Source organism: Castor canadensis, chromosome 6 (genome assembly GCF_047511655.1).
Source record: "Castor canadensis chromosome 6, mCasCan1.hap1v2, whole genome shotgun sequence".
In the NCBI taxonomy this organism is placed as follows: Eukaryota; Metazoa; Chordata; class Mammalia; order Rodentia; family Castoridae; genus Castor; species Castor canadensis.
Genome location: NC_133391.1, coordinates 90659835 through 90684160, shown reverse-complemented (window position 1 = coordinate 90684160; position 24326 = coordinate 90659835). Strand labels below are relative to the sequence as shown.

Here is a 24326-nt window from a genome sequence, read left to right as displayed (position 1 = left end):
TGGATTCTCATTAAAATTTCACTTTGTATCAGAATACATGCTGCATGGGTGAGAGAAAAAGATTTATAAGAATTCATTAAACATTTGCAAAAATGTAGTAAGAACTATGGAGTTCTGATTTATTTTGCTCCTAAGTGAGTATTAGTGGCTTTTGGTTTAAAAAAAAAAACCAAAAACCTGGCATTTGCAACCCTTATTAACTGATCATTGATTGATTTGATAAAGTTCAAAGTATTTGAATTCTTGAGCCTTAAGTGTTCATTTATAGTAAAATGATGGACATATAGCTATACATTTCAAGCATTTATAAAATGAGGAAAATATCCCTAATCCAAGGATGGTTGTGAGATTGTTAAATCACAAAATAGTAATTGAGTGCTTCTTAGCAGTTTTTTTACATTAAGGCATACATAGGAAATGATAGTATTTATAATGTATCCTGGGGAAACTGAAGAGCTGCTGGAGGCAACTGGGTAATGTCCAAATAGTTGACACATCAGTTTCTTGGTATACCTATAGCTCATTCATGGTGAGATAAGCAACATGCTAGGAAGACCAAGATTCACAAATTAATTGCTTAGTGGATAACAATGTTTAATGAATTTTTATTCCCTTGAGGTTTATATTGTAGAGAGAGAAACACAAACCCAAACTGTTAAATAATGATAAGGTTGTAGGTGGCTAAAAGTCAAAATGAATGCTGTAGGGAAAAATTCTTGAAAATTGTTAAGGAAGTTCTATAGAGGAATACTTACTGGTTTCTTGGATGTACCAGGTACCAGGAAGAAGAAAAACATTCTGCTTCATCCTATACTAATAGCATTCTGTCAACAATAGTAATCACATGTTTTCCTTACTGGGTGCTTTCATTCTTCTTTTTTTCATTCTTCTTTTTTTGGGTAGTACATGAGTTCTCAAATTTGGTTGTTCATTGGGACCATCTGGGAAACCTTAAAAAATACCTGAATCCTACTCAAACATTCTGATTTAATTGCTATGGAGTATGGCATAGAAATTGGGGCATAAGCACTTTGTATTGTATTATATTTATTCCTTGTAAAAGGCTGTAAGATAATGTGCAATTTGAAGATGAGGAAATTGAGGCCTGAGAGATTGCTCAAGGTCAAACAGTTATTTGGGTCAAGATTCCAGCCCAGGCATTTTGGGTTCCTGAATCCATCCTCTTAACCATTAACCTAGTCAGTCCTTTCTATAATATCTGTAAATATTTTTCATATATTGAAATGGAATGATGGGCTCAAAAAACAAAAAAGAAAGCTTTCCTTAACCCTATGTTCTTCTGAGGCCCAATTGTTCAGCCCACCTTTGTAACAAAATCCTTCAAAAGTGTTGTCTGCATAACCTGTCCTCTCCTCCCATTCTCTAATGTAGTCCAATAAAATAGAATTTTTTCTTACTGCTCTGTATACATCTTAGCTACTTCTCCAACATAATTTTCTCCATTTTTTCTTTGCTTGCCTGCTCTGCTCCAGCCTTCTTCATATTCTTTGAACATAAAAATATGTCAAACACATGCCTGTTTGAGGGCCTCCTAACATATTTATTTGTTGATTTATCTATTGCCTTTCTCCTAATGAATGAATAAGACATTGTTTTATATCTAAGCTTATTATTATATGAGGCACATGTACCTGTACATGTGAGGCAGAATTAAAGTCCTAAATGAAATCTGAGTAGGTGAAAAAAGTGTGTGTGGGGGAAACAAATCAGTTATTTAATTCACATTTTTGAAAAAAATAAATGGAATACACACTCCCCTCCCCCAACAAAGTTCATTTCTACTCACACAAATACACATTTTTGTAAAGTATCTAAAAAATGTGTGAAAATGTATATTGAAAAGACTAGTAAAAAAGATACAACCCAGTAATTCCACAACCAAGAACTACAACCATTATTTCTGCCACTGTGGTCATGGGATTACTAACTGACTTAAAAAATTTCATGTTTATTTCCAGACCTTTCACAATGAATACTTGTAATTATAATTTTTAAAAATTAATTTTCAGTTCTCCCTTTAAAATAAATTTTTACCATTTTTGTTAAAACACCTAGATTAGGAGTGTGTCAACACTTAATTCCTTCTAAAATAAGTAAGCGGTATTTTTTGAATAAATATATTCATTTCAACAAATAATGAACAATAGGAGCTTGATTTATGGAAGTGCTTATAGACACTGAGGTTCATTGAGTAGTATGTGTCAAGCACTTATGCTTCCTGACTTAGTCTTTGAAGAGTTACAGGGTATGTTAATGGAGATTCAGAGAAGGTAGCATAAGTTGCTAGTTATTTTCTGACAGACTGAAACAGGTATATTTGACTCCAGAACACACATTTTGCACTAGTAAAATGCTTCAACTGTGTTTAAATGGGAAGAGTAAGAACAGAGAAAAGAAACCTCGGGATGTTTGCTATTTAGTATAGAGCAGAGCTGGAATTAATTTGCCACTGCAGTCAAGTTTTACAGCAATTGAAATCTTTTTTTTTTTTTTTTCAATCAGCTAACATTTGTAAATGGTAAGCAGTGGGGAGAAAGAATAGAAACAAAGTAGTATTCTTTGTAAAGTAAATAATTCCTTCTTTCATTTTTAGTCACAAATTGTTTTATATTTCATAACACTGTAATTTCAAGATAGGTAAGGTGAAGGCTGACATAGTAAATTAATTTTAATGTTTCCTAGGCAGTCACAAGTTAAACTTGAATTAGACCTTTAGGACTGTGACTTTGGAGTTGTATTTTGCAATTCTGTCTTTATTCTCCATACTGTTCAACCCTCCTTAAGATTTATCTGATCAATTAATTTCTTATATTACTAGTCATCAAAAGAAGCATTTGATAGGTAGTTTCATGTTGGTAGATAATTAATTTTAATATTACTGGGGTGCAAGTATGTAAACAACTTTGGTAAGGGGTATTTTGAAATTACACCATTATTGTGTGATAATTAACTGATTTTTATTGGTACCTGATTATATGGAAGTGTTTGATTGTCATTGAATCACATAAAATTTCTTGCAAACTTTAGTAAACATACACATTTGGGGAGAGGTTGTAGATATTATTAGATTGCTAAAGAGGTTTTTAACTGCTACAAGTTTAAGAGCTGTTATTTGAATAAAATCTTGTTTTTACTCTAGTTTTTTTTCTTTCTTTTTGTTTTTTTTTGGGGTTGTTGTTGATTATGTATGAGACCAGAATGCAGAATAAAATTAGTTTCCCTAACAAAGCCCCTTTTTCAAACTGCACTTTTGCAAATTGATTTAATGTCATTTCAGATTAATGTTTAGTGGTTTTTCAATGCTCATTATATTTTATCTGTTCTTTTCCATTCCATTCAGGTCCTTCTGAACTGTATGCTGAGGGTTCTAACTTTTAACATAATTTTGTTTTAATTTGAATAATTTTCTCCTAATTTGTTAGATATATTTGGACTTAGTCTGTAGTCTTTTCATTATGTAGTATTGTCTTACCAAATTCCTAGTATATATTTTACTGAAGACTATAATCTTAATTTCTTAATTTTTAAGAAGAAAACACATTTTCATTTTGACAAACTTCATTAAGTTATTGGTGCTGAGTTTACATTATAATTTAAAATTATTTTTACATGAATGTTTTTGATGTACCCTCTGCAAATTAACTTTTCCATTACATTTTAGGTAACTCAGAGGAGCAGTAGCCTCACTGTTTTTGTATTTTAAACTGCAGCAGCAATTTTGATAGCAACAATGAAGCAATAATATCTGAGAACAAAGGAGTATTCGCCAGCTAACTGTCATCACAATTTCAAGTGATTGTATCAGAAGAAACAAACTGCAGCAGAACTCTGTGTCAGCCAGTACAGGAAGAATGCTTTCTTCTGATGTGCTATATTTAGAAGCAGTTTTAATACAGATCATATAAATTATATTTTTGTCAAATGAAATAAAAATGAGTGAAGCCCCCAGATTCTTTGTTGGGCCTGAAGATACAGAAATAAATCCTGGAAATTATCGACATTTCTTCCACCATGCAGACGAAGAGGAAGAGGAAGAGGATGAATCTGTGAGTTTTATTTCTTTTTCTGTGAGAGACTGACACAATATAGAATTTTTACTAATGTATAACAAATATATCAAGATAAAGAAGCAGAAGGAAATAATCTTAAAGCTACTAACGAGTATTAAACTGAAGATATCTCTGTTAACTATTCAAAAGTCTAAAAACTAAGTAGCTAGGAGAGACTACCTCAAACTTCTATGTGAGTGTGTGTACACAAGAGTGACTGTGTATGTGTGAGAGAGTGTGTGTGTATCTTATTTTCTTTTGGATAGATTAGAATGTTACAACCATACTGCATTTTTGGAATGAGACACATCTGTTATGTTCGTTTTTCTAGTTATATCAGTCAAATATTTTTCTTGTCCTTGATATATATATTTTTTTTACAAGCAAAGATTAGTTTATTCTGAGAACTGATTTAAAATACAGTCGTACAACAAGTGTTTATTTTTCTTATATTTCAAATTGGAAGCAGAATTTTATTTTAAAAGAAAACCTTGTCATTCTTGGTAAAAGTAGTAAAATAACCCAAAAGTAGCTATTACATAATTCTTTAAATCCTTTCCCATCATGTCAACATCGTTCACAGTGAAGTTATACAAATCTGAAATACAAATTGGCCTGTCCCTTATTTAAAACTTTCAAGGCAGAGCACCTCTCCCACTCTGTTCTTGTGGGGTGGAGGGAATGATTTTCAAGTTTCTTTCTTTCTTACCCTCCACCAAAATTCTGAAGTCTTACTAGAAGTCCTGTACATAAAAAATGGAAGCAAAGCTTCTCTGACTCAGTTAGGCTTGAAAGGATTACTGACTTAGCCTCTACTAGTCTTCCCCTTTTTCTCTGGAGTTCTGATTAGTGTGATATTCATTAAATTGGTCTATAACAAAACAATGCAACATAAATGGTTTTTTTTTTTTTTTTTAGAGTAAAGCAGTGTGAAATGTTAGGTTGATGTTGCGATTTGAATATGAAATGTCCCCCACAGTCTCATGTTTTGAGTGCTTGTCCACGGCTGGTGATTTTATTTTGGGAGATTGTAGAAATTTTGGGAGATAAGGACTGGCTGGAGGAAATAAGTCATTGGGGGTTATACCAACTTCCCACTCTGTCCCCATGAGGTAGAACCTCTTATGCCACACAAACTTGCAATGGTGATATTCTGCCCAAGCACATAGAGCCAAGGAACCATGGAATGAACCTTCTGGAACATTAGCCAAAATAAACCCTTCTTCCTTTAAGTAGTTTCTTTCAAGTATTTTGTCGTGGTTATGAGAAAAGTAACTTGAATATTTTTGATGTCTTGGAATAGCTGTTTTAGAAACATATAACAAACTATTATCGTAGCTTTTGATCAGGAAAAAATTGAATAAGGGAACTTAAAAATGGGTGATCAGAAGACATAAAGGTAGCAGGTCCCCAGGATGTTACAATTTATAATCTAGATGATTTATAATAAAATCCAATACCAATTTTAACTTTAACTTTCCTGAGTTAGAAGAAGCTGTATGCAACCATGTCTTTAGGCATAAAGAAGAATAGTTTAATTATGATGCTATGCAGTTTTAGTTTTAGATTATAGTAAGTCTGGTAAGCCACTTTTGAGCACAGATTTTAATGTCATATGAAATGTATAAAAATAATAGAAAAAACAATTGAAATGATTAAACTAGACACAGCTCTATGTAAGTTGCACCTAAAAGTTTTAAGACCTCAGATTAATGCAAATATTCAAGAATGGATTTTGAGTAATTTTATGACTCTGTGAGCTACTCATTAAATTACTATTTATGTAGTCTGCCTTTTTAGCTTAAACCTAATCATGGTTTAAAAGTCTAAAATACTGCAGTTAGCAAAACTGTGAAGTAGGAATATTGAGTATGAAGAGTGAGATGTTAAAGACTATTAACAATTCTGTTAGCAGTGTGGCTTTCTCTAAAATTCCATGCCAAGTTATCATTGTTGACCACATAATATTTGTAGTTGGAAACGTATCTTATTTTAGGCAAGAAAATTCTTTGTTTCATTCCCATTGGTCTTTGTACTTGGATTGGATGCACTTTGGCTCTTTGCCATTTTCTGCCATGTGGAAGATAAATAAATGCTATAAGCATTTGAAGAAGGGGTATTTACGTTTTATATTTGACTAAAAATAGTAATAATATGCTGAAAGTGTTTTTTTTTTCCTAGGGCTTTGTAGAAAATTATATATAATGTATTTAATATAACATCGATATAAGTTGTAATACTTTTGTTAATGCCACTTTTATTGATTCATCATATTGCCTTACCTACTTCTTAAAAGAAATTAAGATAGCTATATTTTGTAATTCTTGTTAATCCAACCTGATTTTTTTTTTTTAAATTTCTTTTTAGCCACCAGAAAGACAGATTGTGGTTGGAATATGTTCCATGGCAAAGAAATCCAAATCTAAACCAATGAAGGAAATTCTGGAACGGATCTCCTTATTTAAATACATCACAGTAGTAGTATTTGAAGAGGAAGTTATTTTGAATGAACCAGTGGAAAACTGGCCTTTATGTGATTGTCTTATTTCTTTCCATTCTAAAGGTATTAAAAAGAGGGACCCCCTCCTTTATCTTCTCTGATTATAGAACTAATACATATTAATTGTAGAATATTGGCTAAAACAGGAAAATAAAATCAAGCTAACCCATTCACAGTAACATTTTGAAATATTTCTTCCTAGTTTTTTTCTTCTTTGTATATTTTTTAAACTTAGTGTCATATTGATGTATGTTTATATTTAACTTTTTTCACTGTTCTATCAAGAGATTTTTTCCCTCTACATACATATGTATATATCTACATATATATAAAACATGTAACCTGAGTTTTAGATGGTATAGTGTATTATTGTGTAGATGTAGTGTAACATATTTAATATCCAAACACTTAGAAGATTTCCACTTTTTGCTATTAAGAATAAGGTTGAGATCAGTTCTTTGAATGTATATCTTTGTTTGCATTTGCGTTATATACATTAGATAAATTCTTGAATTATTGAAATTTTAAGCCCTATGTTGTTACCACATAGGAAACAATCTATCATTCCTTACATATGTATGCATACTTTTTTCTTAAGAGGTCTGGTAGAGATTAACCAATGTGGTTGAAATTCACAAGTGCATGGAATCAATGCTAGGAATCTCTCTGTATAGCTATCTTTATCTCAAACTAGAAAAAAACACTATGTCTGTCTTATTTAAAAAATTTAATATTTAAAAATCACTATTTTTTAATCAAACAATTACCATTAAAGCTTAAGTATTTTATAGTAAAATCCACTAATCGAAATTATTGCTAAATATACATCTGAAAGTTTATAATAAACACCTGTGATTTAATTGAATTTTCTACTAAGAACTATAATTTTAAAAATGTGTTCTTAATTATGAATGTATCCATTTTTAACCATGATCTTTTACCAAAATAACTTAGTGCTGACCTGTGCTAAAGTGTCACTTCAACTGGAAGAAGATGGGGAAGGGTTGAGGTTTTTTGTGCTCCCACAGTACAAATTGATTTTCATTATTTCAAAGAGAGCCATATTTGCCTCTAAAAACTAGGTGCTATGTCTAAAGTCATGTCCCATATACATCTTTTAGTAAGGAAAAACTTCCTCTTTAATGACAGAAGCGGGGAACTGATTGGAGGTGTTTTCTGTTCGCTGACTTCCAGGAGGAGATTTCAAACCATAGACACTAAGACATCTTCACAAGTGATGAATTCTGAGAGTATTTATAAAACTTGAAGGATTTGTAACTGGTGTCCAGAGCTGATTATGATAGAGAGTGTCTGTTTTTAAAATTTAAAACCTAAAGATAATTTAGGAATAAATCTTGTTTAACTGGACATAACTTTTTATTATAATTTCAATGTGCTTTAATACTTTTCTAACTTTTCAAAATGCTGCAGAAATGCAGTGTCTTCACCGATATACTTTGAATTCAGTGGTAAAATTCTAAAGTTGTGCATGCTTGCCAATGTTTTTCCTTTTCCATAGATAAGAGAGATATTCATTAATATATTGTCACAGAATAATAACAGGTAGTATTTTTTTTTTTTTGAGCACTTACTGTGCCTGATTCTATGCTAAGTGTTTTATATATACTCTTTTATTTAATTCCTAAAAAATCCCACTAGGTAAGACCAATGTAGTGCTCATTTACAGCTAAGGTCATAGATTAGAGATATTTAATAACTATTCACAAGATTATGTAGCTAGTGAAAGATGGAGGCAGTACTTGAACACTGGTTCATACTCTTAACTGCTATAGTGTATTGCCTTTCTTAATAATGTGTATTGATGGGTAAAATTAAAGACAGTGTCAATTAGAGTAAAATATAATCATTAAAATTCTTTAGGATTTTTTTTGGTCTCTTTACCATATCTGTATTTTATTCATTTTCACTTCAACTAGTAATTTTACCAAAATCTAGAAATTTAATTTTTGATATCTTAACATTGACCTGCCAGCAGCATGATTCTGCTCATACATTTGTATTTTGAGCATTATGTGTTGTATGTGCATTCATTTTTTCCCTTTTGCTGCTATTTTTAAAAGTACATAAGTTTTTTGAATATCAGCAAATTTATGTGTTAGCATTAAAATATCAAATTAAAAAGGAGTTGTATATACAGTGCATTTTTAAAAAATCACCAAGTGATTGTGATGCTTTAGATTACTTTAGATTATAGATTTTTCTTTGTGAGGAAATTTTACCTTCATCAGTTAAGATTTTGAATAATCAGACATTTACTAACCTGTCAGTGCTTTAATTTAATAATATAGTCACTTGGTGTGCCTTTTCAATGGCATTAATTAGGAAAGAGTAAAATTTATAAGTTAGAGTTTGCATTATTCCATGTCTTTTATAGAAAGTAGAAATGTGGATAATGAAATTATTCTTTTATGGGTTGTGGCATTGAATCAAGTTGCTAAATTTATAGACATCAACTTATTTTGAGATTGTACAGAATATGTTAATAATATGTGTTCTTAGGATTTCCACTGGACAAAGCAGTTGCCTATGCAAAACTCAGGAATCCATTTGTAATCAATGACTTGAATATGCAGTATCTCATACAAGATAGGTGAGTGGTAAAGTTGGCTGAATTAAGGAAAGGAAAATTAAAATTTATTTAGTACCTGCTATGCACTGATACGGCATCAGGTGTTTTCACATGCATTAATTCACTGTATCCTTAAAGTACTACTCAGAAATAGGTATTTGTTAGCTAATTTTACAAATGTGGAAACTTGAGAATCAGGCAAATCATTTGATTTGTCCAAAATTATTAGTTTCCAAGTAGTGAGATAAGGAATTAAATTTCCAAATCCTACTAAACCCTTGGATGATGAAACTAGGATTTACTTATTATAACTAGACTTTTTGGGTGTGTGTGTGTCTTTGTTGCTTTTTTTTCAGTACTGGGGTTTGAACTCAGGACCTCACACTGCTAGGCAGGCACTCTATCATTTGAGCCCCACTCCCAGTCCTATAACTAACATTACAGTATACCCATTAGAAAAAAAAATTACTGTATATCTTAGCATTCATTGAAGAACCTAAAAGTGTAGATTTCTAAAAGCTATTATAAAATATGAGTATATTTATCTATTTCATTTAATTGGTATTTCATTCTGATAGCTACTCATAATTTCACCAGCATTCTATTTTCTTTTCTGTTAATATTACAAGATTACTCACACGAAAATACTTTATAAAAGTATAACACCCTGTAGTTTTTGTTTTTCTATTTTTTATTCTTCGAGAATAGTAGTATTATCTAAAAATTTTAAATTTTAAATGTCTTTGGTTTACATAGTAATGAGTCTTATACATATTATCTATGTATTTAAAAATGCATGAAGTTTAAAAAAATAAAAGCAGAAAGAAAACTATTTGATCATGTCACTGTATCTACCATATTTTTCATATAGAAAGCAGTATGTATATACACTCACATCTTACAAAACTCGAGCCATTTTCTCTTGGCATACTGTAAATATTTCCCCATATCATTAAATAGTAACATAATACACTTTTTATATGTGTTAATTAGCATAATACAATTTTACTTATTAATACGTTTTCAATATTAACTACATTTTTGGTAGTTAGGTTATATTCCATCATGATATATCAACTTTATTTAACCATTTCTTTTGGTACATTTGCATTCTTATTTTAGTATGGTGCATACTTTTCTTTAGAAGCCATTTCTTCAGTATTCAAAATGATATGTTTATTTAAAAAAATAAAATGAATTGATATACATACCCTTTTTAGTAGTGAAGAGTAAGACTATAGTTGTACAACAGTATACTCATATGAAAAAGAGCAGTAAAATAACGATATTTTTCTTTTTCTTTAGGAGAGAAGTATATAGTATTCTTCAAGCTGAAGGTATTTTACTTCCTCGTTATGCAATTTTGAACCGTGATCCAAATAATCCCAAAGGTAAGAGTAAGATTTACTTATGTTGCCTTTTGCTGTTTGGCATACTTTTGGCCACTTCCCTACATTAAGTAGAAGGAACTTGAGAATTCATAGAATTCCATTTAATAGTTTTGTTTAATTATCTAAACAAATAAGCATATATGCTGTTAAAATGTGATACTGAGCCCAGCATGGTGGCATACTCCTGAAATTCCAACACAGAGGCTGAAGTAGGAGGATTGGGAATTTGAGATCAGCCTGGATACAGGTAGCTGAGCTACCCAGCAAGTTCCTATTTCAAAAACAAAACAAAACAAAAAGCAATACTGTGAACTAAAATTCTAACTAATAATTTCAAGATGAATTTTGAAATTTTATTGTTGGTAAATTTGTATTGATTAGGAAAAACAAAGTGATTCATCCATGACTTAGAAACTTTATGCTACAATGCCATGATTAAATATCTAATGATAAGGAATTTTAAAATAATACTGTACTTTAAAGCACCTGGTTCTCCTTTTTTCCTGGTTATCTAATACATACCAAGTATCTAATACTAAGTTAAGCTTTGCATATCTTAGACTAATGTTTGTCTTAAGAGTTAATATTCTGGCAATAGTGTTATGGGAAATTTTGACAATTTACCTGCAAGCAATTTTTATTAAAAATGAGATACAATATTTATCATCTGACACAGGGAACTTTCTCACTTTTCTAGAGGTGAAAAATTAACTTCCTGAATGGATTGCTTACTCTATGTATGAGTTACTTTTCAAAGTTGAATAATTTCAATGTTTGTGGTATCTGGGATATGAATAATCCTATACATTTTCTAGAAGATGGTACCATCCTGGAGTTAACATCTCAGTCTCTTTTGATGACATCATTTCATGTCTGACTTTGAATCCTGTGTCACAGTGACGTGAAATGGCAAGTCCGTAATATTCAGAGGAAGGAACAGTTCTTTGTGTCATTTATGCCACAGATGTTGGTGTATGTTGTTTGTGTAAATATCTTCAATTAAAATCAAGCAAGTATTTTATTCAAGTTTATTTTTCTTCTTGATCTCTCTTGTAGTAAAAAAAAAAGTCCTCCATAATCGTAAGCAATTTAAATTAAAAAAAATTATAAAACAAAGGAAAAAGAACTTTCAGAACTAGAATTCATATATCAAGTTACAAGGTACTAATTTTGGAATGAAAGTTTTGTATACTCAAATAAAACACTTAAAATTGCAGTTAATAATGTCGTACTAGACCATCATATATTACATAAATGTTGATGGAATTCTGTAATTTGTTATGCTAACTCTGCTTCCCTACAGGTTCTGTTCTATGCATCTGTTTCTATAATCCTTTTGTTTTTAGGATGTAAGCTATCGTAGTCAAGACTCTCATTAATGTAGATGTACAATAAGAAATATCTTAATGATGAAGATTGCTGTGAGATGGCATTAGACTTTGGTGGATTAAAAGAACAGGATTTTAGCCTTGGCTGCAAATCAAAATCACAAAAGGAGCTTTTTAAAAATATGTTACACCCTAATCCCTGAGATTTTGTATCAGTCATTTTTCAAAAGCTTCCCAGAGTAAATGATTATAGCATGAAGCTAGAGTTAAGAATCCTTGCTGCAACCATTTCTTAGTCTTATGAATGTTATTAAATAAGGTAGGATTGCTGTGTTGTTTTTTTTTTCCTTTGGTGCTAAGTATCTAACCTAGGGCCTATGCTTGTTATGCCACTGAGCTATATCTCCACCAATAAATTCGCTCTTGCTGGTAGAGCAAAACTGGAAGTTAGAATAATAAATTTTATTGCTTTTTATTATTAAAAAATGGTATCTAAGTAATGTAATGAAAGTGTAATTTTTCTTGTTATTGCATTTGAATTTTAGAGTGCAATCTGATTGAAGGAGAAGATCATGTAGAAGTAAACGGGGAGGTTTTCCAAAAGCCATTTGTAGAAAAGCCTGTCAGTGCAGAAGATCACAATGTTTACATTTATTATCCAACATCTGCTGGAGGTGGAAGTCAAAGACTCTTTAGAAAGGTAAATCTTTGTGACCTTTGTATGAATAATGTTCTTCATTGTTGTATAAATTTTATTAAATGTAATCAAGTTAGGGCTGATGGAATGGCTCAAGTGGTAAGAGTGCCTGCTTAGCAAGTTTGAGGCCCTAAGTTCAAACCCCAGTGCTGCGAGAAGAAAAAAGAGGTAAAGTAATCGAGTAATTTGATTTATGATCAAGTTATTTGATTTTATGACTAAATATTGAACTTTCAAAAATGTATTGCTGGGTGCTGGTCACTCACACCTGTAATCCTAGCTATTTAGGAGGCAGAGGTCTGGAGGATCACGGTTCAAAGCCAGCCTGGGCAAATAGTTGGCAAGACCCTATCTCGAAAATACCCATCACAAAAAAAGGCTGGTGGAGTGGCACAAGGTGAAGTCCTTGAGTTTGAGCCCCAGCACCACACACACAAAAAAAAATTGTGTCATTTACAGGTAAATTTATAAAATTGATGCCATACTCTGTTAGAAAAGCAAGGAATCATTGTAGTTTTTTAGTGTTTTGAAACAAAATTCCTCCCTGAAGAGTACCAAGAAAGTTACTTGATTTTTCTTCTATCTCCCATTTGTATTTCTGTCAGACTAGAAATTTGGCCAAAGATAAGCAATCTTGGAGGTGTGGCTCAGGCTGTAGAATGACAGCCTGGCAAGTGCAAAGCCCTGAGTTCAAATTCCTGTACCACAAAAACACCCCAAAAAACAGATAAGCAGTCATTTAGAAATATAACCTAGAAAAATTAGTTCAAAGAAAAAAAAAGCCAATAACATTTGCATACATGAATGCATGCTTAATGTAGCCATAATAAAATAAATGCAAGTCAAATCTGAAATACAATGGCACTGTATTACTTTATGTATTGACAAAGATAGAAAAAATAATAATTGAGGTAGTTGGTAGTCCAGGCACAAACATCATTGGCAGCTTCTTATCAACATAATTTAGTAATGTATCTGAATTTAAGATGCATTATAACCAATCATGGAAATGCAAATTAATAACACACACAAAAAATTTAATAGCCATTATAATGGCAAATATTTAAGAGTTTAACAATATCAAGTATAGACAAAAATGTTGACAGTGTAGAACAGTTGGATTCATATATTGCTGATAAGTGTTAAAGAAGTTTTCAAAGATTTTGGCAGGATATGAATAGTTGAACATGAGCCACCTATCAGTTTTGAAACAAAAGTGCACACATGTGGTGTGTTGACACTATGTTTAAAGCAACATACTTGTAATGCTCAAAACTTAGAAAATAATCTAAATGCACATTAATTAGTTGAATGGATGAATTTTGGTTTACTTACATATTAGAAAATTCTATAGTAGTGAAAAGGAATAGCCTGTGTTACATGTAGCAACATGGATATCTTTAATTTACATGTGAGTTACAGATACAGTTAAGAATAATACAGTGCCAAAATTTATAATAAGCACTGTATGGAAATAGATGGTTAACAAGGGTTATATTATAAGAATGAGGAAAATTATTTGGTTTTTATATTGATGGACATATTTTACTTTCAGATTGGCAGTAGAAGTAGTGTATATTCCCCAGAAAGCAATGTACGAAAAACAGGCTCATATATATATGAAGAGTTTATGCCCACAGATGGTACGGATGTTAAGGTAGGATTTATCAAGTATATTTTAATTCTGTATTTAGGGTAGTGCTGATGTTAAGGTACCTGAATTAAAGTACAGTGCTTCTTGATTTATGATGGTGTTACATCTTGATAAACACTGTAGTTAGCTGGGTAGGATAGTGCACATCTGTAATATCTGCATTCTGGTGGCATGACTGAGTCAGGAAGATCTTGAGCTTGAGGCAAGATTGGGCTACAAATGAGACCCAGCCTCAAAAGAAGAAGAAAAAAATGTGAGTTGCAAAAGCACTTAATGACCTATTGAAAATCAACCTGGTGCACTATAGAGCATGTGTAGCTGACTGGAGGCTATAGTGCAGGCCCCTGACTAGCGTCAAGAAAGTGTCATGCCCCAAACCTGAGAATCATGAGCATCGAAGGAGAAGAGGTGCAAGCAAAGGGAATGCGTAATATATTCAACAAAATGATAAGAGAAAATTTCCCATATGTAGAGAAAGATATTCCCATACAAATGCAAGACGCCTCCAGAACACCAAACAGACCAGATCAAAATAGAACTACCCCACGACATATCATCATTAAAACAACAAATTCAGAAACTAGGGAAAGAATATTGAAGGCTGTAAGAGGAAAAATAAATAACATACAAAGGCAAATCCATCAAAATCACAGAACTTCTCAACAGAAACATTAAAAGCAAGAAGACCTTGGGGAGAGATCGTCCGGGCACTGAATGAAAATAACTTCAACCCCAGGATACTCTACCCAGCAAAACTATCATTCAAAATAGATGGAACAATAAAAGTCTTCCATGATAAGCAGAAACTAAAACAGTATGTGACCACAAAGCCACCACTACAAAAGATTCTTCAAGGGATTCTGCACACAGAAAGTGAAACCCAACATAACCATGAAAGGACAGGCAGCACCAAACTACAGGAAAAGAAAAAGCAAGAAAGTAGAGAGTAACCTCAACTTAGGTACACACAATCAAAGCTTCAAACAACTAAGACAACTAAATGACTGGAATCACCACATAACTATCAGTACTAACGCTTAATGTTAATGGACTTAATTCACCCATCAAAAGGCACCGCTTGACAAAATGGATTAAAAAGGAAGATCCAACAATTTGTTGTTTACAGGAGACCCATCTCACCGACAGAAATAAGCATAGGCTTAGATGAAAGGCTGGAAGAAGATTTACCAAGCCAATGGCCCCCGAAAACAGGCAGGAGTAGCAATACTTATCTCTGACAAAGTAGACTTCAAACCTACATTGATCAAACGAGATAAAGAAGGACATTCCATACTAATAAAAGGGGAAATAGGCCAAAAGGAAATAATAATTATCAACCTATATGCACCCAATGTTAGCACACCCAATTTCATCAAACATACCCTGAAGGACCTAAAAGCACATATTAACTACAACACAGTAGTTAGACTTTAAAACCTCAACATCATCAAGACTGGTCATCTAAATAAAAAATCAATGAAGAAATCCTAGATCTAAAACATAGAATAGATCAAATGGACCTACTTGATGTCTACAGAACATTTTATCCAACTTCTACACAATATACATTCTTCTTAGCAGCCCATGGAACCTTCTCCAAAATGGATCATATCTTAGGGCACAAAGCAAGCCTCAGCAAATATAAGAAAATAGAAATTATACCATGTATACTATCTGATCACAATGCAGTAAAACTAGAACTCAACAAAAAAATAAAGACAAAAAATATGCAAACAGCTGGAAACTGAATAACTCATTACTTAATGAACAATGGGTCATCGATAAAATAAAAGAGGAAATTAAAAAGTTCCTGGAAGTCAATGAAAATGAAAACACACCTACCGGAACCTATGGGACACAGCAAAGGCAGTCCTGAGAGGAAAGTTTATAGCCATGAGTGCATATATTAAAAAAGACTGAAAGATCCCAAATCAATGACCTAATGATACATCTCAAACTCCTAGAAAAACAAGAACAAGCAAATCCCAAAACAAATAGGAGAGAAATAATAAAAATAAGAGCTGAAATCAATGAAATAGAAACCAAAAAAACCATACAAAGAATTAATGAAACAAAAAGTTGGTTCTTTGAAAAAATAAATAAGATCGACAGACCCCTGGCAAACCTGACTAAAATGAGAAGAGAAAAAACCCAAATTAGTAGAATCAGGAATGCAAAAGGGGAGATAACAACAAACACCATGGAAGTCCAGGAAATCATCAGAGACTACTTTGAGAACCTGTATTCAAATAAATTTGAAAATCTTAAAGAAATGGACAGATTTCTAGATACATATGATCATCCAAAACTGAACCAACAGGAAATTAATCACCTGATAAGATCTATAACACAAAATGAAATTGAAGCAGCAATCAAAAGTCTCCCCAAAAAGAAAAGTCCAGGACCTGATGGATTCTCTGCTGAATTCTATCAGACCTTTAAAGAAGAACTGATACCAACCCTCCTTAAACTGTTCCATGAAATAGAAAGGGAAGGAAAACTGCCAAACACATTTTATGAAGCCAGTATTACACTTATCCCAAAACCAGGCAAAGACACCTCCAAAAAGGAGAACTATAGGCCAATCTCCTTAATGAACATTAATGCAAAAATCCTCAGCAAAATAATGGCAAACCGAATTCAACAATACATCAGAAAGATTATTCACCACGACCAAGTAGGCTTCATCCCAGGAATGCAGGGGTGGTTCAACATATGAAAATCAATAAATGTAATAAACCACATTAACAGAAGCAAAGACAAAAACCACTTGATCATCTCAATAGATGCAGAAAAAGCCTTTGATAAGATCCAACACCATTTCATGATACAAGCTCTAGGAAAACTAGGAATAGAAGGAGAGTACCTCAACATTATAAAAGCTTTATATTACAAACCTACAGCCAGCATTATACTTAATGGAGAAAAACTGAAACCATTCCCTCTAAAATCAGAAACTAGACAAGGTTGCCCACTATCTCCACTCCTATTTAACATAGTACTGGAATTCCTAGCCAGAGCAATTAGGCAAGAAGAAGGAATAAAAGGAATACAAATAGGTAAAGAAACTGTCAAAATATCCCTATTTCCAGATGACATGATCCTATATACCTTAAAGACCCAAAAAACTCTACTCAGAAGCTCCTAGACACCATCAAGAGCTATAGCAAGGTAGTAGCATATAAAATCAACATAGAAAAATCATTAGCATTTCTGTACACTAATAATGAACAAACTGAAAAGAATACATGAAAACAATTCCATTTACAATAGCCTCAAAAAAAATCAAATACCTAGGTGTAAACCTAACAAAGGATGTGAACAACCTCTACAAGGAAAACTATAAACTTCTGAAGAAAGAGATTAAGGAAGACTATAGAAAGTGGAGCGATCTCCCATGCTCATGGATTGGTAGAATCCACATGGTAAAAATGTCTATACTCCCAAAAGTAATCTACTGGCACAAAAATAGACATGAAGATCAGTGGAACAGAATAGAGGACCCAAATATGAAGCCACACAACTATAACCAACTTGTCTTTGACAAAGGCACTAAAAATACATGATGGAGGAAAAACAGCCTCTTCAACAAAAACTGCTGGGAAAACTGGTTAGCAGTCTGCAAAAAACTGAAACTAGATCCATGTATATCACCCTATACCAATGTTAACTCAAAATGATCAAGGATCTTAATATCAGACCACAAACTCTAAAGTTGATACAGGAAAGAGTAGGAAATACTCTGGAGTTAGTAGGTATAGGTAAGAACTTTCTCAATGGAACCCCAGCAGCACAACAACTAAGAGATAGCATAGATAAATGGGACTTCATAAAACTAAAAAGCTTCTGCTCAACAAAAGAAATGGTCTGTAAACTGAAGAGAACACCCCCAGATTGGGAGAAAATATTTGCGAGCTACACATCAAACAAAGGACTGATAACCAGAATATATAGGGAACTTAAAAAACTAAATTCTCCCAAAACTAATGAACCAATAAAGAAATGGGCAAGTGAACTAAGCAGAACTTTCTCAAAAGAAGAAATTTAAATGGCCAAAAAAACACATGAAAAAATGCTCACCATCTCTAGCAATAAAGGAAATGTAAATTAAAACTACACTAAGATTCCACATTACTCTTGTTAGAATAGCCATCATTAGCAGCACCACCAACAACAGGTGTTGGCGAGGATTACACTGTTGGTGGGAATGTAAACTAGTATAACCACTGTGGAAAAAAATTTGGAGGCTACTTAAAAAGCTAAACATTGATCTACCATTTGATCCAGCAATACCACTCTTGGGGATATACCCAAAAGACTGTGACACAGGTTACTCCAGAGGCACCTGCACACCCATGTTTATTGCGGCACTATTCACAATAGCCAAGTTATGGAAACAGCCAAGATGCCCCACCTATGACGAATGGATCAAGAAAATGTGGTATCTATACACAATGGAATTTCATGCAGCCATGAAGAAGAATGAAATGTTATCATTTGCTGGTAAATGGATGGAATTGGAGAACATCATTCTGAGTGAGGTCAGCCTGACCCAAAAGACCAAAAATCCTATGTTCTCCCTCATATGCGGACATTAGATCAAGGGCAAACACAACAAGGGGATTGAACTTTGATCACAAGATAAAAGTGAGTACACACAAGGGAGATATGAGGATAGGTAAGACACCTAAAAAATTAGCTAGCATTTGTTGCCCTCAACGCATAGAAACTAAAAAAGATACCTTAAAAGCAACTGAGGCCAATAGGAGAAGGGGAACAGGTACTAGAGAAAAGGTGATATCAAAAAGAATTAACCTAGAAGGTAACACACACACACAGGAAATTAATGTGAGTCAACTCCCTGTATAGCGATCCTTATTTCAACCATCAAAAACACTTGTTCCTTCCTATTATTGCTTATACTCTCTCTACAACAAAATTAGAGATAAGGGCAAAATAGTTTCTGCTGGGTATTGAGGGAGAGGGAGGGGGCTGGGTGGGTTGTAAGGGAGGGGTTTGGGGCAGGGGGGAGAAAAGACCCAAGCATCGTATGCACATATGAATAATAAAAAAATAAAAAAAAAAGAAGGTACAGCCACTGTGAGAAAAAAAAAAAAAAGTATCATGCCACTCACTCAGAGGACATCAACTCTGAAAATTCAAAGTAGCACATTGACTGAATGGGAATTATTTAGCACTGAGTGGAAAATTCATAACTCAATTCATGTTAAGTCAGAAACCAGGTAGATTTTGAATTTGTATTTTTAGTTTGCCAGTAATCCCAGAAAAAGATGTAACCCTGTAGCCATGTCTCACTTCTTTTCCGGATTTCTTTCTTTTTGCTTAAGGACTGTTAATCTGTTTTATACCATGAACACCTTTGGAAGTTGGAAGCCTATAGTCTCTTTTAAATGTTAAAAATAAATACACAGGATTGCAAGTAGACAAATTTTATTGAAATATAGTTATTAAAATACTTAAAACTCAATTTTTTAATATAAAAATTATATATACGATTCCTTAAAGAGGTATGAAATAATAAAATGTCAGGGACAACTGTTCTATACCCACCTGTTTTCAAGTGGTAATGATGTAAATAGTGTTTTCAGATCCGTGACAACTATAACGTGATGTCAAAATGTCCATGGTTTTGATTGGTGACAAATGTGTTCTTAACAGCTTTACCTCCAGTCTTCTCCAACCAGACTCTTTTTTTTTTAAAGAAGAAATTTGATCATGAACCTGTCCTTGAAAATTGTCTGGTAAATTCTCATTGGCCACAGGATAATACCCAGATTCATAAGATTAATATACAAAATAGTTCAGTCTGTCTTGTGTCTTAGCAATCTCCTATCTTATAGTATAAACTACATTAAATAAGTTTCACTTACCTGAATAACCCCATGTTTCATTCATCTGTCCTGTGCGCTTATTGCCTCTGTTTAGGATAGCTTTCCTGGCTACTCAGGAGGTAGAGATCAGGAGGGTTGTAGTTCCAGGTCAGCCTATCCAAAAAGTTAGTGAGACCCCATCTGAATAAAACAGGCCAGGTATTGTGGACATTTCTGTAATACCAGTTACCCTGGAGGCATAATCATGGGCCTAGGCCAGTCAAGACAAAGAAAATAGGAGACCCTATCTGAAAAAACCCCTAAAATAGAAAGGAATGGTGGCATGGCTCCTGTGGTAGAGCACTGGCTTAACAAGTACAAGGCCCTGAGTTCAAACCCCATTATCACCAAAAAAGAAAAGAAAAAGGAGAAAGAATCCCTTTCCTTTTCTTGTCTACATTCAGAGTCATTCCCACCCTTTTAAAAATCTTTCTTTTGGCAGTTTTTTCCTTCCATAATATTTTGCAGTTATTTCTTCTCTCCTATGTTAAACATAAAAATTTTAGGACTGCAATTCTCAGTGTAATGATTTTCTAGCGCACAAAACCTCGCTTTACAAGTTTTGCATTATAATCTTTCCCAATGCATCAGGAATTTTGGTATGTGAAATAGAAAAATGTGTCTGAATTTTTTTCTGTGACTTTATTGCTGGTTATATATTTAACCAGTGATATGTATTATATATATTTAATGTTCATGAAAGGTTTACACAGTGGGTCCAGATTATGCTCACGCAGAAGCTCGGAAATCTCCAGCACTTGATGGCAAGGTAGAGAGAGATAGTGAAGGAAAAGAAGTGAGATACCCTGTTATTCTCAATGCACGAGAAAAATTAATTGCTTGGAAAGTCTGCCTTGCTTTTAAGGTAAGATGTTATACAAGCCATATAGGCTCTTGTAATAGGAATTCTAATTTTCTTTTTTGAATAAGAGACATTATTTGGACTTATAATTAAGAAAAGTAAGATGAGAAAGTAAGTAGTACATATGAACTCTTCATGTATTTTTCAGGAGGTGCTTGTAGTGCTAATATATTGTGTTTTTGTAGTACTAAGATATTGCTTCTGTATTACATAAGAAGAAGCCTTATTAATTTATTCAGAAATTACAGTTACAGAATAACTCAGTTAACTAGCATTTACGTGTATTGCCTAATCTATTTTTATTTTTATTTGAAATTATCATCTCATTTTATTCTTTTTCTTTTTGTTTTGCTGGGGGTACATTGTGCCATTTACAAAAGCTCTTACAATGTATCATAGTTGAATTCATCCCCTCCATCACTCTCCTTTATCCTCCCCTTCCCCATTCCTGAAATAGTTTTAACAGGTCTTATTTTAAATACTGTTTCTAAGTATTACTTATTTTCATGGAATTGATTTAAAAAAAAAAATCCTTAGTGTTCCCTCATTGGCTATCAGTCCTTTGGCTCAATCTATGATAAAATGTGTTCATGAAATTTATAATTTGTGACATTTGACTGTCAGGTTTTTATCTTATTTACAGTATAGTAAAGGTTTAAATAGAAGTAGTATAACCTGCATTAAATAAAGGATAGATTTTATCTTTCTTGGAATCCTGTCTTCAATCTATAACTTAAAGACTAGTGTATATTACCATTTACTAAATAACAAAGAAATATTTGTGTGTTAACAATAATTTGAAGTCTCTTGTGTCAGAATTCCAAAATGGAAAATTATATTATACCAATATATGATGATTTGAACTTAAAATATAGAAGATAAAAATGTTCTTACAGCCTGAGCAGGAAATTTATACTTTTCAGTGATTTTCTTCTTCAGATAAAACAAATGTATTTCAGGTGCTCACAAAATAAGGTGGTCAGGGTTTTTAAAGACTTGTAGTGGTGATGGACAGTTCCTTTGGGATGTGGCCTTAAATTAATTTTCTTTTTTGGGGGGGAACAAGTAAAATTATTTTTATTTCTGCAAGTGTGAAATTTATGTGAACTTTAAAATATTTGCTGTTTAAAATGTAAATGTTGAAGAACTTTTTGATACACTATGTTCTTTTTTTGGCTGCTAATAATCCCTTATGCATTATCATTCTACATCTGCTACACGATAAAGTACTTAAATAATCTTATGGAAATATGTGTTCAAGTACAAATAAGTAATTTCTTACTTTTTATGGAGTAAACCAATATATAATAATATACTTTTAGGTGTGTATGAAATATGGTATGATCTAATAAGACTGGAAAACCAAAGCATAATTTGAATGAAACCTTAAAGTTTATAACTTATTTTAAATAGCAAACAGTTTGTGGCTTTGATTTGTTACGGGCCAATGGACAATCCTATGTCTGTGATGTCAATGGATTCAGTTTTGTGAAAAATTCCATGAAGTATTATGATGATTGTGCAAAAATACTTGGGTAAGAATTTATTAATCTCTTTTTTTTTTACGTTTGCATAATCATTAAACCATGAAGGTTTAATTCAGTATCATTTTACTGTTCATAAAATGATAACCACCAAAGACTGCCAGGCCCTGAATTATACTTTTGCTTATCACAGACAGTAAATGAATGATCAGTAAAAAGGAAGGGCTGAAGTTTTTAATTTCATAGGTCTATAAGTGCTATAACATGGTGATTATTAAACAGAACATTCCTCTGTTTTTCCTATATATTTGGTCTACTTAGTGGTACAAAATTAACATTTGTGAACTAAGTAACCTGAACCTGAACCTGAACCTGAGTAAAATAGAGATTTTTTTAAACTCAGGATTCTTTTGAATGACAATTTTTTCTACATGTGTACCTTACTTGAAGGTGTTCTCATAACACTGTCAAATGAATGTAAAAGACATTATTACATATAGAAATGCCATTTTTATATTCTCTGACCTGCAAGGACTATTTGTAAGAAACTTTAAAGTGTATATGTCAAAGCCATAAGAAATTTAATACAAAGATATTTAATAATTGGAGTTAGTTATTATAGTATGTTTCAAAGATTTTTGAACTTAAAGTAAAATTGAGGGGAGTTCACTAAACCTTAACATGATAAATGCTAAATTTAAACAGAACCAAAAAGCATAGTTATTTAAATATGCCTTCATTGTTCCCCATACTTGTAAAGTATAGTAGAGATTTGTTAAAAATTAATGTATCTAGAATAGCTTTGTATGGGCTGGGGCTATAGCTCAGTGTTAGAGTGTCTGCTTAGCATGCTCAAAGGCCCTTCATTTGATCTCCAGCAACCCTCAAATGCGCACAGTAGCTTCACAGGTATTTAATAAACTGATAATGGCTTTAAAAAAAAAAAGACAATTTTGGATTTCAGTATGTGTTTAATTAGAAATGTATCATGGTTTATTTAAATATAGTATGCTTTATATTTTAAAACTAAATTCCAAATGGGGGGCATTTCATTGGACCACCCTGATACTTCGATTTAGAATTACTTTCCTAATTTTTCTTGGTTAGGTTGATTCTTTGAGTTAATTTTTATGTAATGTAGTTCCTAAGTATTTTGACTTATAAAAGTCTAAGTTGTTTGACATCTATGGGTCTCTACCATAGCATCTTTAAATACCCAGTTTTACTTGAACAAAATTTAAATGTTTTTCTTTTGATTTTGAAGAAATACTGTAATGCGAGAGCTTGCTCCACAATTTCATATCCCCTGGTCGATACCCTTAGAAGCGGAAGATATTCCAATTGTACCAACTACATCTGGAACTATGTAAGTCTGAATTACTTTTGTTAAAAAAATTCCTTGAGTTTTCCACATCAGTCTGGGCTATGATAATAAAAATTCAGTTTCTAAATGATTATTAAATAGTTTACTTATGTGTGCTTTCATATGAGTCAGCTTGAAGTAGAGAAACAGATTATATGTTTTTATAAGGGTATACTAAATTAAAGCTCTTACATTGTTATAAATAAAATCCTGAAACATCAAGCCATAACAATAAAAGAGGAGCCAATAGGTATATCACTCAAAGGTTCACAGTGGTCATACAACTTTGGCCCTTTCAAGTTATATCTTGAGGTACATTTATTAGACCAATGTTTCCAAAGTCTTTCATAACACTCCAGTAAGGCAAATTACTTATTAAAAGTCAGGTGAGTTGACTGAATGCTTCATATTCACAGCCTAGAGATTTATATTGACATGTTCAATATTCTGAGAAGTCCTGATTGGGAGGAAGAACTATTTAATTTTCTTTTTAAAC

At 32.5% G+C, this 24326-nt stretch overlaps 1 protein-coding gene across 18 annotated transcripts in view; it reads left to right on the top strand.

Annotated features, from left to right (window-relative positions):
- The window catches only part of Ppip5k2 (diphosphoinositol pentakisphosphate kinase 2), a 79446-nt gene that overhangs the window by 3708 nt on the left and 51412 nt on the right, over positions 1-24326 (top strand). For 13 of the 18 annotated variants that reach the window (XR_012449081.1, XM_074077021.1, XM_074077018.1 and 10 more), the window contains exons 2-10: positions 3683-4067; positions 6438-6633; positions 9091-9181; positions 10466-10551; positions 12425-12579; positions 14132-14233; positions 20825-20986; positions 22397-22518; positions 23732-23833. Coding sequence is in view for 17 of the 18 variants with exons in the window: in XM_074077021.1 (XP_073933122.1) it covers positions 3954-4067; positions 6438-6633; positions 9091-9181; positions 10466-10551; positions 12425-12579; positions 14132-14233; positions 20825-20986; positions 22397-22518; positions 23732-23833 (1130 nt within the window). In the remaining variant the exon portion in view is untranslated. The other 5 variants (XM_074077013.1, XM_074077011.1, XM_074077012.1 and 2 more) reach the window with 3 other exon arrangements.